General features: G+C 47.3%; 1 protein-coding gene across 10 annotated transcripts in view; it reads right to left on the minus strand.

Annotated features, from left to right (window-relative positions):
- The window catches only part of WNK2 (WNK lysine deficient protein kinase 2), a 106,014-nt gene extending 91,282 nt beyond the window's left edge, over positions 1–14,732 (minus strand). For all 10 annotated transcript variants that reach the window (XM_052679105.1, XM_052679104.1, XM_052679102.1 and 7 more), the window contains exons 1-2: positions 14,582–14,732; positions 13,643–14,389 (exon numbers count right to left, since the gene is read on the minus strand). In XM_052679105.1, coding sequence (XP_052535065.1) covers positions 13,643–14,314 — 672 coding nt within the window. In that variant the 5' untranslated portion in view covers positions 14,315–14,389; positions 14,582–14,732. The remainder of the gene's footprint in view (positions 1–13,642; positions 14,390–14,581) is intronic.
- Positions 14,733–15,337: the final 605 nt, after the last annotated feature.

Below are 15,337 nucleotides of genomic sequence, written 5' to 3' on the forward strand. Positions count from 1 at the left end.
TTCCTACTTTCAGCTACCTAGGTGAGCCATGTGAAAGGACTAACCATAATCCAGGGCTTCCGAGGGGAGCCAGGAAATACATCTGTAGGAAATGGAATGCCCTTACCTACTGAAAAAAAGAATTAAAAGCTGGGGTCATTCTCTCACCCAAACACTACATTAAATCTGGAAAATTTCTCTTATCTCTTCCCACTCTTTCAATTAACCCAATTCCAGAAATGTGACCTCTTCACAATTGGTTTTACCTTTCCTAAGCTCCTGCTAGCTCCATTTCTGCACGCAGCTTGTTTGTGCCGAGTTTCTTAAGAAATGAAAAGTCTGCATGCTGCCAGTCTGCTGCATCTCTGGCTTGCCAAATGCTCTGCGGTAACAACACACAAGGGCAAACAACCAAAATTCTGTGCAAGTAGCAGCACAGCCTTTCTCTACTGCAAACAAGCCAAAAGGTACAAGTGCAGCTCTCACTGCCTCCCATCTCTCTTGAGGGAAGTAGGGATGTCTTGCTGCCCCTTCCAAAGCAGGACAGTGATCTGCAGCAATGCAAGGAAACACAGCCAATAGGCAATCTTCCTGAGATTTCACTGCTCTCAGCATACTCTACTGAGCCTTTTATTTTGATGAAAGCTTGGTTTTTAGCTGCAGATGACAAAGTTTTCCAAGAGCACTTGTTTTCTACTAACACTCTTGAAACCAATACGTTCAGATTTCCTACAAATAGTACTTAAAAAAAAAAAAAAAAGGCTAGAAATCTAAAAGTTGAAACTCAAAGAGCCTCCAAACAGCTGTAGTGAAATTCTAGGTATCTTAAAAGAGATTGCTAAGCGTTCAGCAAAGGACTTCTAGCAGAAGGAAGCTGGATTAGCTGCGCCAGCATTCACCCAATGGCCAATGCTCACAAACAACTCAATGGTTGGAACACTGGAGTAAAACATAAGAACCTAAAGATGGATTCCCTTATGAAAAAACACCACACAATGAAGACTTCTTAAAAGTCATTTAGGCATGCTCTGCCTGCCAGAGGTACATTTCACATTCTGCACAACAATTACCGCAGTCACATGCTGCAATTTATTTTAAAACCTGCCTACTTTAAAGGGTCTTTTAACAAAAATACTCCTTCTGAGATCTTATCTAATTGCTACTAAATGTAAAGAGGACATTGAGAATTCCAAAATCTTGTATTTATCTCATCTGGGCAAACTTTTTTTTTCTTCTCTTTATTAATATTATTGCATGCAACTCACATCCATCTCAGCTATAAAATGGGCAAAGATCAAGTGCCTAAACAGTAAATTGTTGCTATGAAGGCAAATAGCAACTCAACAGGTAGCAGAAAGGCTATTTAAATCAAATGAAAACAGCCATTATTTAACAAATTCTCCTATCTATCGGTAGTATTGTCACTAGATGCATCACATTACCTACTCAGTAAGGCTTAACACTATGAAATGAAGACAAATCACTAGCATAATGTTCTGTAAAACAGAAAGCAAGAGTTACTGGATTGAAGAAGAAAAGAAAGCTAACATTGGAGCATATACTTTCACCTGCACATGTAGGATTAAGTAGAAGTCAATCAGCTGAAACGGTTATTGCAGATATGTTTATCTGGATATATATATTTAGGTATATATTTACATGTGTGAAAAGATGCACTTAGATATTTCTATTTACAAGTACTCTGCTTTGCTACTGTGCTCTCCATTGTACCGACTGCAGTTGTACTACAGCCCCATACCCTGCTGCTGTGCACCATGTATCATCGCTTTCATTATCTCTCCGATAAAAAATTGTTTGTTCACTTACATGGGTATTTTAATCTTGCAAGATAAGTACGATTCCGAAGTCCTGCTTTCATCACATCACTATCAGCACAGACAATTATTTTTAAATCAAGTTTGCATGGCAATCTTGGGCAAATGAAAAAAAAAAAAGCCTGCTGCTCTAGGAATGCTCCTGCATTTCAGATACAGAGGATCATTAAAACAGCTTAAGTGCAAGGCTTGTTGCAACGCATGTATAAGCCATGGCTCAGCAGTTTTAAAATTCTGCTACTCATTTGGTTGGTGTATGAGCATTTTAAAAGGAGTATACAGCTATTTTTTCTTAATGGATCCATTAAAACAGGTGCACAGGCTTCATTAACAATTTTTCATCCTACTGTCTTAGACTTCTGAGATAATTAACATTTCAGCATGTTTAACATCTTCTAGACAAACCAGTCCTCCCATTTTTCCATTCACGCAATTAAACAGACTGCTTTGCCACAGTCTACAGTTGATGCCAACCTCTGTGCATGTATCCTGAGAAAAATACACACACAACTGCACTGAGGTGAAGGAAAAATTGACTTTTTCAGAACTGATGCAATAGCAACAAGCAATGAGTGGGTTTCATTTCATTCACCCAGGCTGGGTGTTACTTTAGAACAGATGAGAAGCATTCCATCGCATCCACCACATGCACTGCAAAATACTCCATCTTTGTGATGCTGTAAATAATGCACGCATCCACAGAATGACACAGATCAGAGCGCAGCAATGAGCTGGCTGCTCCAAGGCAGTGCTTCCCAAACGCCAACCCAGCAGCAGCGCCGCGGGATTCAGCACTGCCACCCTCCTCATCCTCATCCACAGCCACCCCAGGGCAGTGAGGGAACCGCCAGTGACACAGGGCCCAACAACGTGACATTCCGTGCTCAGGAAAATTGATATGAAAGGCAAAGAAATTCTTCTGCTGCTCCCAGTAAAGGAAAAACTGAGAAAAAAGCATGACCCCAGTAGCTGTCAAATCTCCTGACAAGCACATTTATAAGTAGCCCAACTGCAAGAAGCAGCTTCACTGGGAGCCTGCATCTTATTAGGAGCCAAGGACTCCAAGATGACTCTGTCAGCCCACAGAAATCCATTTCCAAGTATAAGCTCTATGTCTCTTAAGGTACAAAAGTCACCACTCATTGGAAATTACAGAGTTCTCTCTTCCTACCCACATAAATTAGAGTATCGGAAATGTTTTAATGGCTTTTTCTGCCTTTCTCTAACAGATACCTCAGCTTCAGCTCTAAAAAAATACAGAGATAATACAACGAAGAAGGAAGTACAACAAGGACAACAAACACTTCAGTATAAATAGAATACATGCTGCGTCAGTTTTGTGATTTCTTTTTCCTTTAAAAACCCAACCAACCAAACACGCACATCACATGTACTGTCAAATTAATTGCAACATCTGAATTAGTGGAGCTGCAATTATCACTCTCTGCTGATCAGCTGCTAGCAGAGCACAAGAGGTTATGAAATGCCTTCTCACTTCTTCATATTGGTTTCTACTCCATTTTCCATCGCCCCTCTGCAAACTCTGATATTACTTTTAGCCTGAACTATCACATCATGTTGGTTAAAATGGCAGTGAGTGCCCCCTGAAGCCCCACAGTGCAAACCCCTGCCCCTCAGGCTGCATTGGGACAACAGGTCTCAGCTGAAGCCCTCAGTGAGAAGGCAACTGACTGCACTGAGCTGCTGCTGATTTACGGGCTCATTGCTGCACACAGAAGCTGTCCAGGAAAATGCTTTGAGGAGATTGCTAGTTATAATAGACAGCACTTTAAGGGATTAATCAAGGAAGATGATTTCAAGGGACAAATGGCCAGGTGCACTCGCATACACCCTGCAGTGCAGGAGGTGCTGCAGACTGGATCCTGCCACTAACTTTTTGTGTTTGAAGTATGGGCAGAAATACAGCAAAAGGGAGAAACGAGAGGAAAGATGACTTAAATTCGTATTTTAAAAAACAAACAAACAAACAAAACCACTGGAAAGTTTTCATAAAGCACCATCCATTTTTAATGAAACCTCCCTAATGGCGCAGAGAGGAACCCAGGTACCAGCTGATGAGTCAGCCTGTAATCAGCTGCAACAAAGCCAGATCAGCACCAGTCACACCTCTCACACGGATTATCCGGGATTTAACAGCCACACCGATCTCATTTTCAGGTCCCAGGTCAGGAAGTTGAGTACTTTGTTACGCCCTCTTCCTACGAAGCTCATCTCCCAGCCACAGAGCCTGCAGTTTCAACGATCCTCCCAAGACAAAAGACTCGTTCCCCACCTGGGCTGCACTGCAGAGCAGTACTTTTTTATATACATCGAGCCCTCGCTCAGCAACAACACAAAAACAAAGAAAGATAAACGAGGACAGAAAAGAATTTGTGTGCCAGAATTCGATAAACATCCTCAGTCCCCTTCTTTGCAGCGGTTACTTCCGAATGCAAACAGACTCCATTGTTTCCCAAGTATCTCATTTCAGGCACAAGAGATCACTGCCACAAAACAAAGCTATGTAGAGGGAGGTTGTTCTTTGAAGCCCACATGCCGGTGTACAAGAGCCTGTTTTGAAGGAGGGGAAGAACACCTGAGAGAGAGAGCTCTAAAAGAAATACACATACTCTAATAAACGAAGCTTTGTACTTCACACCGGGAGGCAGAATTGCCTGCTTCCAATAGTTTTGTAGCCTCAGCAGTTACAAACTTGTAGCACTGGCTCTATTTAAGCAAGTAAGTAGGTATACATTTCAGACAGCAGATAAATGTTTTTAAATACTTGCTGTTTCTCATGGCTAGTGCAGCTGGGGTTATTTATTGCCACCTTCCCTCCTAGCACAGGGAGCCTTCCCCGGGAACTGCCTGGTGGCTTTGCTGTATGGCTCCTGGTTGGGGTACAGACATGGGCAGAGCACTCTGGGCTGCAGGTGGAGGAATTCAAGTGGCACAGCAGTGAAAGAAATCCCACAAAACGTTCATCATTTATTTATTTCCACCCACTAACACACAACCACAGGTATCGCTGCAGGTCTTTTTCCCATTTTTCTGTGGTTTGAAAAGGGGGATTAATCCCCTTCCACATACGAGGACACACTGCAATGTCTTTAGCATAGAGGAAGCCACAGGGTGCCTTCATAGGAGTATCTTGTGTCAGGTAGGAATCTATCCCAGTTGGCTCCATTTAACATGAGACTATAAAAACAAGGCATAAAATTGACCCGAGGCCAAGTAGGCTCTTCTGAAATCATTGCTGCTCCACCACCCAGCCTGGCAGCTGCCAAGGAACTGAAAGCAGCATGCTTTTCCTTAAGACTGAAGGATGACGGACTCAGCTGTAGGTTCCCCTCCTGCAGGGCAGGAGACTTGCCCAGCTCAGAGAGGTGAAACCGACTGCAAACATGGAGGCCTTCTGGCAGGCCTCACCCCACAGCAAAGGGCCCAGGCTGTGGTGGAGGATCCGCTGCTGTGAGGCACAGCCTCCAGGCCCAAAAATGCAGGCTCCAAAGTGAGATTTCTATTTAAAGGCAAAGTGATCTTAGCTACTTGACACCAATGGGCTCAGCAGTGACCGGCAGCCAGGGCAATTTATAGCTCCAGCTCGCTTTAGTCCAGTTCAAGAATCACTGCATCTGAGGATGTGCAGATTGACAGCAGAAGCTTTACCCCTAAAATAAAAAAGGCAAGGAAGTTATAGAAAATCTCTTTGTCTCCTACAGCAGCACCAAGAGAACTTCAAATAAATGCAAAATATCTCAGTGTCTCCTGATGTTTGTCCCCCTCCCTGTCCCGGTTCTCCATGCTGCAAGTCACACAATCACAGAATGGCCAGGGTTGGAAGGGACCTCAAGGATCATGAATGTCCAACCCCCCTGTCACAGGCAGGGCCACCAATCTCCAAATTTAATACAAGACCAGGCTGCCCAGGGCCCCATCCAGTCTGGCCTTGAATACCTGGAGGGAGGGCGCAACCACAGCCTCTCTGGGCAGCTGTTCCAGCACCTCACTGCTCTCTCTGTAAACAACTTCCCCCGACATCCAACCTAAATCTTCCCTCCCTCAACTTAAAACCATTTCCCCTTGTTCTGCAGTTATCTACCCTTTCAAAGAGTTGATCCCCCTCCTGTTTGTAGGCTCCCTTTAGGAGTATACAGGCTTTGGTCAGGCTGACCTGCCACAAGTACTATTTGAACTCATTAAGGCCAACAAAATTTGGGATAAGTTAGTATAACTCACATAAGAAGCTGAAGAACAGCAGGACTGATGCTACAACCCCAGCAGCATGTGCCAAAACAACACAAAGGAGAAACCTGGCCAGAGGGATGACAGATGGGCTGTGAGGGACCTTTCTAGCTCATTCTTACCAATTCATTTTACTTAATACACAGCCACCTGTGTGAAGCAACAGGGTATTCCCTTTACTTCCACTAATTTCTATACATAGATGAACACAAAGTTCATCCCAAACCACCTGTGTTTTTACAATCACACTGTTGCCATAGGACAACACATTCTCATCCTCCATTAGTTAGCTGAAGGCAATATAAGTCTCCTATGGCAACTGAGAGAAAAGCAAGTCTTTTGTTGCTAATAAAGCCACAGTTGTTCTAACATCCAAAGCAAGTTTAGTACTAAATAGAAACAAGACAAAATCCACATAAACATGGCAATTTCCCTCAGTTAATCAGTAAAACTGAGAATAATGCCAATGTATTGAGCCAGTTTTACAGGAACTAGATATCAAGCATTTCAGCAAAGAGCTGTGCTGGTCTGCAGCAATTGGATACATCTGGAAATGCGATTTCCCCCTCCCTCCTGCACTCTTTCTATTTTAATAGACAAAATTGATTCTGCTCAGTCAACCACCACAGCTGTATTAGCTCCAGCAAGTACAGCGGGTCACCCTAAATGTTCCTTTAACTGAAAAAATCCAGACAGCCTCAGGAAAAACAACATTTGAAAGCTGCTTATTGTACAAAAATCTGGAATAAACACCATAATTTTAATTCTTGAACCACACAGCAGAGAGAAAAAATCCATTCTAGAAGCAGACTCTGGCAATCTTTTATACTTCAGTACATAGAATTCAGTTCTCAACATATGAAGTGGCCAATTGCCATGTTTTAATAATACCATTATTTGATAGATATTCTCAATTATTAACCTTCCCCACCTGTTTGGTCTTTTAAAAAAAGCTTTAAACAAGTCAAAGCAAACTGACTGGTATTTGGGCAACATCTGCAGGGACTGCAATACCACTGGGCTGTTCAGAACCACAGATTATTAAGGTCCATACTTGGCTAAACAGTTAATGAAAAAAAGACAGTTGCCCCAAAACGTGAACAGAACTGGGAATAGTCAGCTATCATCCATGCAGATGCAAACACAACTGCCCTGGATTAAGATGAAATAAAAAGCCTTCTGAATAGTTTTCTGGAGTGCTGGGCTAAAAAAGGCCTTTGAGCACCTCAGAAAGAATTGGTAGCTTTAGTATTTTCTATTTACAGCTTCCCTTCTCAAAAAAAAAAAAAAAGAAAAACATTAAAACAACCTCCCAGAACAGAGCAGAACAGAGACTGGTATGCAACAGAAAAATGCATATTTTTTAGGTGGGAAAGGGGATTAGCTGACTTTCTTAGAAGCCATGATTCAGCACTGTTTCAAGTTTGCTTACCTCACCGAAAACAGCAATGATTTCAAATCAACTTGACTAAAGTATGCTGAGTGACTTTTTAATAACATCAAAGACTACCTAAAGTGTTTTCATTTTCTTTGAAGAAATTTGGAATGAAGATCAGATTGAGTTTACAAGAAGAGGCCAAAGGAAAAAAAAGCAAATGTTACTTGAGCCCATATTGGCCTGTTTTCCTCAGAGTTCATGAACAGTGTTTTGCGTCCCTCTGTGGCAAACAAGTGAAGAGCAGATGACATTAGTCTTATCTTACTTCTTCCTTAGTAGTTTGACATATATTCCTATGCCATAGCACTTCAGTTTACCCATTAATCCCACAGCATGCATAATAACTAGTAAGTAATATAGCAGTATATATTAACACAGCACGGCCAAATTATTTTCCAGGAAATCACTTATTAAAATTGGATTGAGTAGACTGCAACATGTGATATGAATTAAAAGGCGTGTGCTGTTACATGGAAGATTCTGGAGTACAAGGGAACAAGTTTCATCAGCTCCATGACTGAGCTTACTCGGAATAACACTGCAGCTATGATGGGTTACGCAAGATGTGGCACAGTTGGTAGAGGGCTGTAGAAACATTTTTAGAATGCAATACTGGGATTTTGTGAACTGAAACCCAGGTAAGTCCTTTCAAGTCTAAAATGGAGCTTCCAAAAAACAATTTTTGAGTAGAATTGTGTTTTTTTTTTTTTTCCTTTCAGCAGCTGAGCATAATGGGTATCATGCCCAACTTAGCTGTGCATGTTTGGAGAAAGCCATGTTGGTGTTAGCAAACAGAACAGTCACTCTAGAGAGGTTCTGGTAGAAATCTATTGGAAACTGATTTACACGTCAGTCTAAGCTAATCAATCTTAATAAAGGATTAGGACTTGGTTCCTCCATTTCAGTCACTGATAAGTGGTAAGATGAGAAATCTGCAGTGAGGAACCGCCTTCATTTCACAACTCCATGGAAAAACAAAAACAACAACAAAATACTGGTTTCCCTCCTCCTGCCAAGCTAGGTTTCAGGCATGCTGAAATCAAGTCTCATCAGGACAGCATCCTTGTCTTCCAGTAGGCCAACATCACTTCAGGGAAATGATGCATTTCCAGATGTAACTTCAATTCCACATGTACAAACTTAAGCAATTGGAAAACCTGTTCTGCTACTGCATGACTGTTTCAGATATTCTCCAAGCATTACTTGCATAAATCACTCCTATTCCAGAGCAATGAAGATGTCTCTTCCAACAGCAGTGCCAAGCCCCATACATCTCACACAACGCATTTGGCTGTGCTCTTACACACCCACAGGCTGTTTGGGTATCACACATCAGCACTTACCCTGGCCTGAAAACACCACTGTAAGCCTGCCACAGACCCCACTGAAGCTGTAGGTTGGTATCCTGCTGCTCATAGCAAACAGCTGCGAAATGGCAAGTCTAGAAACAGACCTTCTTCCAATCCAACAGCTCTTCTCAACACCTACCCCAAAGCCATTCCTCCGGCTGGGCTCCTGGGATGCAGATCCATCCACACCTCCACCACAGCCCCTTCACACCCAGCGATCCACCCTCCCAACCCCTACCACACCTCTGATACCGCAGAGCATGGAGAAGCCCTGGCAGCAACAGAAGCTCAGCTGCTGCTGCCATCCTTCTTTTAGCACATCACCATCAGCACTGCTGAGCTCTCTCTTCAGCCCTCTGTCACGCTCTAACCGCAAAGCAAAGCAACCACCAGACCACAAAAGCAAGCATGTTATACACACGTGAATCACATTGTGTACCAACTGCAAGCACTAAGATGACAGCATCCAAAAACCAGTTCCTCCTCCAAATCAGCTGCAGACAAGAGATGGACCAAAGGAACCTGAAATATCCTTTACACCAAAACCCGATTTTATTCGCAGGCTTCTCTTACTGCAACAGGACCACATACATCTAGAGAAAACAGCTTAAAAAAGACTATGGGAGCATACAGCCAACCTTTAGGGAAAATACACTCAAAAAGCAGAGGAAAGGAGTCTCATTTCATTCAAAGGAATGAATCTGAAGCCTGGCCCAACATATTTCCTATTTCATATAGTGAATTTGAGAAGCAGTCTATTAATAGTTCACTACCGTGTTCCTATTCCTGCTCCTCTGTATCATGGAGACAGCTCTACTAACAAACACCAATAATGCAGACACGTTTTCATATTGTTGCCATGAAGCAGAGCTAAACCAGTTGCTTAAGCTTAAACAGCAGCATCTTAAAAACTGACTTGGGAGAGATAAAACTGGTCTTGGAGATAACTTAATGAGCTCATAGTAATATCAGATTCAAGCTTCCAGAGGAGTTCTCCCTCCTTTCTTCTTCTTTTTTTCTAAATTATTCTGTTCATTTACACTACAAAGTTCACCCAGCCAATAAATTAACAGCCCAGATAGTAACAATCTGCTCTTCTGACATCAGACAAATGCTGTCAGCCAACAAGGACATCATAAAAGACAGAACTACCACACCAGTGACAATCAGCAGAATATTGCTTTACCCATAAAGAAATTTCCTGAATGCTTAAGGGGTGGCATTATATAATATATATACATATATACACATATAATCTCCCTGCCATGCCTGTTTGTGTTTGGCCATTTCAACACCCTGTGTTCAGTAGCTCTGCACAATCAGCTATTTTTAGCACCCCAATTTCTAACTTCACGTGGAGATGGAGAAAGCGCTCGCACAGAGCACCTCAGTAATCAGCACTGAAGAAGGAACCAAGACAAAATGAGATCTTTGCATTTCAGATAGCACTGTGTGAGACTGTTCCGCAGCTTCCCCATGTGCTCCCAAAGGAGAGCAGGATGGGGATGTTGGAAGCCATTCATTTAACTAGAAAAGCACATTTGGCTTGCCAGCAGCAGGTTGGCAAAGGCCTGCAGTCCTTATTCATGACCTAACATTTTACTTAGGAGTACAACACTTGAAATACTGTTACCGATGCCTCACCACAGAGCAATTGTATGACACCAATTAAAATTAATTATAGCTGTTGACAACCTTAGAATGCAAATCCTTCCAAACTGCAAGGCACAGTAATTCCATTCCAATAGTTTAGTTTCAAGAAGGAACAATACATTCATTTTCTCACTAGAATCTGACTAAAGCTTTCATGTCTTCGCAGACAGGTCTAAAACCCAGATTGCACTTGGTTATCACTTGAATCCTGCTGTAATCCTAGCCATGATTTTGCTTCTGAACCCTAAAACCATCTTTTCACTGAAATAAAAAAGCACTGAACAGGACTGGCTTGCAAGGTCTTGGTACTGATGGACAAAAAGAGGCGGGCACCAGGCAGCAGTACCAGTGGGCTGAAAGAGCTGCTGAGCCAGGGCAGGGGATTAATGCCTGCGCAGGACCTCAACTGCTCACTTTTAGAGTCTGAGAGTTAAAAACAAGAGGCACACCTGCACCTGCAGGAGAAAGGCAAAGAACACCACAATGCAGTTTCCCCACAAAAAGGTCCTCCAATTGTGTGAGTCTGTAAAGGACGTCATTTTGTCTTCAGCAGCTCAGCAGTCATGGCTTCCTTCAGCCTACTGCTAAGTATATCTGAGCATAGCATTCCTACAGACAGAATCACATCAAAACAGTGCAGCATACACAAGAGCATCTGGAAGACTGTGACTGAAGCCATTCCTTCACAGCACTCTGATGCACACAATAAGAATCCCCAGCTGAAACAAGTGCTGTACAAGTTAAAAGGCTCCAGACAACACAGAGAGACACACCTACTGACTGCCTCCTCCTTCCAATTAACCCTGAGGCGAAGGCCTCACATGCCAATGGCAGATTCATGTCATCCAGCTGCACATTCTCACTGCAGACCACAATTCACACCTCCCTCCCCCCCCCAATACACGACACAGCCTCTGGCATCACCTGCACACCTGAGAAACCTCCATCTTTAAAGAGACACGGCAGCTGTAACACTCCAGGTGATTGGCACCCATTTCTCTTAAGTACCTTAACAATAAAGATTGTTCCTACGGTCAGAGGCCTAAATCAAGCTCTGCGCTGCATTTGGACTACCCAGTAGTAAGACCTGGCTTACACTGAAGCTGTAAGCCTGTGTACACTGAAGTCAGTAAGCCTGTGAAGCTGTCACAGGCTGTAACTGAAACAGGTGGGCACTGTGGAATTACTACAGCTGATTTCTCTACAAACAGTGGGCTCAAGAACTCCTGAACAAGCATAACGAGGAACATGAAAAACAATCACCAGTCAAACCTCACACTTCACTGCAAACTTCCCAGCCTCCACCTTCGGTTAAAATGACCCAAACAGTGGATGTCAATAGAATGGGCTCTCCAATGTACCAGGCAGTCCTCTGTAGCTGAAGTTCTTCTGTTATGAAAAATATGTTGGAAAATCTCTAATCTAATTCCCCTACTGAGGATACTGAGAAAACCTGGCAGCAAAATGAATTCCTGCTCTGTGTGATGGCTCTGTTATGACAGAGCACGCATGCACCGGTCAGAGCAGACAGCTCAGCAGCCCCAGCCCTCTTCTGCACACACAGTCCCCCAGAAGGGATCTGAATTACTGCCCTAAATGAATTACAGGAGTAAAAGCCTCTCATCAGGGCTCAGTCCCCAGCAGCAGCCAGAGATGAGGGCCTCTCAGCCCCTCTCCCAACACCACAGATGCTGAGCTCTCCCTTCAATCCTTTCGGCAATCCTAGAGCCTCCCCACCCGGACCGCCAGCCCCCAATGATGGGAGTGGAAATTGGACTGAACCCCTCCTCCACATCGTGGCCATGATGTGCCAGGCCTCCTCACACCTCACAGCTCTGCCTAATGACAGCCAACGAGAGCTACGATGGCAAAAGCTGAGGAGTGCTGCCTGTGCTTCCTAGCAGGGAGCAGCACTGCAGTGAATCACAACCATATTGTTACAAGCAAGCCATTGGGGAATAGGGATGAGGAGGCAGCACATCCATCTCTGCCCATCCCATCAGGCTGGTGGTAATTTACAAAGAGTTTGTGCCAGCCCTAATAAAACAGACAGCTCAAGCTGAGTGCATCACAGTATTCACGTGTGAATAAGTGTGGTGTACCATAGTATTTATGTGCTGCTCACACTCTCCCATGGCTCATAACACTGCCACACAGCAGGAAGCTCAGGACCAAGAGGGTCCAGGGTCAGAACCAGGAGTCAAACAGCCTGATTCCCACCCAAATCATGGGGTGGAACTCTGAGTAATAAGTCAAGGGAAAAATAAAATCAAAAAAAACATACAGATTACATGTTTTCCTAAAGTCCTATTCAAATGGATGTTAATGGAAGTGAGGTAAGGAGAAGGCCCTAAAAGATTTGCAAAAGAAATAATATCCTGCTTTACATATATTCTCACTTTAGTGAACATAGCAGAAACAAAAATCCAGAAGGGAGAACATACATGCACTACAAAATAAGCGTTTAAAAACCACATCCTAGAACAGTGCAAGGCACTACCTGCATCTTCTCTACTCGTTACCAGGTGACTTCACTGCAAAGAACCAGAACCCAAAGCAGAGCTGCTATTTTTAGCCTTACTTTTAGATGTATCAGAGCACAAAGCTGAACTGCAATACGGGCTCAGGGCACCTAACAGAAGACACAGCCTGAGACTCACAACACAAACCACCAGTGTCAGGAGAGAGGAAAGGGCAAGGAAGGGCTGAGAGAGACAGCACAGCTCCCATCGCCGAAACAGCATCTCACACCCATATTCGCTGGGAAAGGACAGCGTGCTTCTGCAAATGCACTGCAGTCAGCGTACACAGCGAGCGCTTCCAGCCCAGACCCGCTGCCAAACGCAGCTCTGCCTCGGCACTGGGCTGCGGGGCCGGGGCTCGGCTCAGCTCCCCGCAGCCTCCGAGAGCCGTACGGCCCCGCGGGCAGTGCGGGGCGGAGGGAGTTAATGCGGGGAGGAGTGCGCATAAGGTGGTGGGTGCGGAGCCAATGAGGGCACTGCGCTATAGTTAGACGCTGGGTACCGAGCGGTGGGGGCTATAAAGGCTGCTCGGAGCCGAGCTGCCGGGGGTGACACCGGCACGCTGCCCTTAGCGCCGGGGCTTACGAAGCAAAAAAAAACCGTAAGGGAGGGTGAGCTTACCTGAAGTTCACACCAAGCGACTTCCACCCACGTCTCCGTGTCCAGTCCCTTATAGACCGTTTTGAAGGATCCCCTCCCGAGTTCAATATCAAACTTGAGGAACCTGCCATCCAGCGAGGTGGCGACCGCTTTCATGTCAGCCTCCTCCTCGGGCTCCTCTTTCTTGGTCTTGCCCTGCTCCCTGGCCGCGTCCGACGCCTCCTTCCTCTCCGCATCCTTGCCGGCCTCCTTCTGCTCCTCGGGCCCCGCCGCACCGCCAGGTGCCGGCCCCGCCCGCAGCGGCCCCGGGGGCTCGGCCTCCAGGCACACCTTTTCCGCCGCCCCGTGCCCTGCCTTCGCCCTCTCCGCGATTATCCTTCTGGTTTTGGGGAGCAAGATGATTTTCCTCTGATGCTCCGACTCGGGAAGGTCGAACGCGGGCTCCTCCTGGTCCGAGTCCACCACGCTCCGCCGCAGGAACCGCTGATGGACCATTTTGGGGTCCCTGGAGCACGGCGCTCGGGGCGGCGGCGCGGGCGCTCCCGGCCCCGCAGCGGCGGCCGCTCCGCTCCCGCCGGGCCCATCCACGTTCACGCCGCCGTCCGCAGCCGGGGGAGCGCCGGGCCCAGGAGCGCCCGGGAACCCGCCGCCTCCCCGCCGAGATGCCGCTCCGGCATCGCCCCCGCTTTCCATCGGCTCTGAGGTCTCGGCGCCCGGCCTGGGGAAGTCACCGCGCTCCGTGCCCGCGCCGGGCCGCCCCGGGGCCACCTGCGGGGGGAAGGCAGAACGCAGCGCCCTGACGCACCGCCTCGGGCCCCGGCCCGGCAGTCCACCCCCCTCCCGGAGCCGCCTCGGGACCGCCAGCCGCCCCGCCTGCCCCCAACCCCCCGGCGAGGAGCCGAGAGCGGCGGGGGCAGGTGCACCTGCGGGCACAAAGGCGCGGCGGAGCCGCTTACTTACGTGCGGAGCGGGGGGCCGCCGTCCTCAACGCCATGGACGGGGATGGGAAGAGGGGCGGGCACCGCCGCGTGTGCGCGTCGCCGTGCGCGGTGCGCGAGTGTGAGTGTGTGCGCGTTGCGTGTGCGGGGAGCGCGATGCCGGAGCCCCGCGCCGCAGCGCTCCCTGCCCGCAGTGCCGCCCCCGCTGCTCAGCGCTGCTCAGCCCTGCGGCAGCCCCCGCCGCGCCCCCATGGGCGATGGGCGCCGGCCGCCCCCCGCCCGCCCCGGCCCCGCTCCTCCGCCCCCACCCCGCGCCGCCGCCGCGCTTTTGTCAATGGGAAGCGCTCCGCGGCGAGCGCCCCATTTAACGCACCGGCGCTCGCGGGCCGCCAATGAGGCGGCGGAGGGCGGACCCCCCCGGCACGGCCCGCCCCCGGCCGCGAACAATGGGAGGGCCCCGGCCGCCACCGCGCCCCGCTGCGCAGCGCCCTCCGCCGCCGTGCGGGGCGGCAGAGGGGTGGCGGGGCGAGCGATCCCAGCGATGCTGCGGTGGCACCGCGGAGCAGCCTCGGCCGGGGGAGCCCCGACGCCGTGTGCGTGCACAGGTGACTGCGGCGAGCGGTCGCTACGGCAGGTGCCGCGAACCCAACCCCCTTCGTGCTCGTAATTTTTCATAATCGATGAAACGACGAGCATAACTCATTCATAGCGTTTGATAATTCACTGCGGCACCTCTGTCGGAGCTGCGGGTCTGAGCGCGCCGCCCGCCACATGGATC

The sequence above is a fragment of the Tympanuchus pallidicinctus genome, unplaced genomic scaffold, assembly GCF_026119805.1.
Source record: "Tympanuchus pallidicinctus isolate F22 unplaced genomic scaffold, pur_lepc_1.0 scaffold17, whole genome shotgun sequence".
Lineage (NCBI taxonomy): Eukaryota > Metazoa > Chordata > Aves > Galliformes > Phasianidae > Tympanuchus > Tympanuchus pallidicinctus.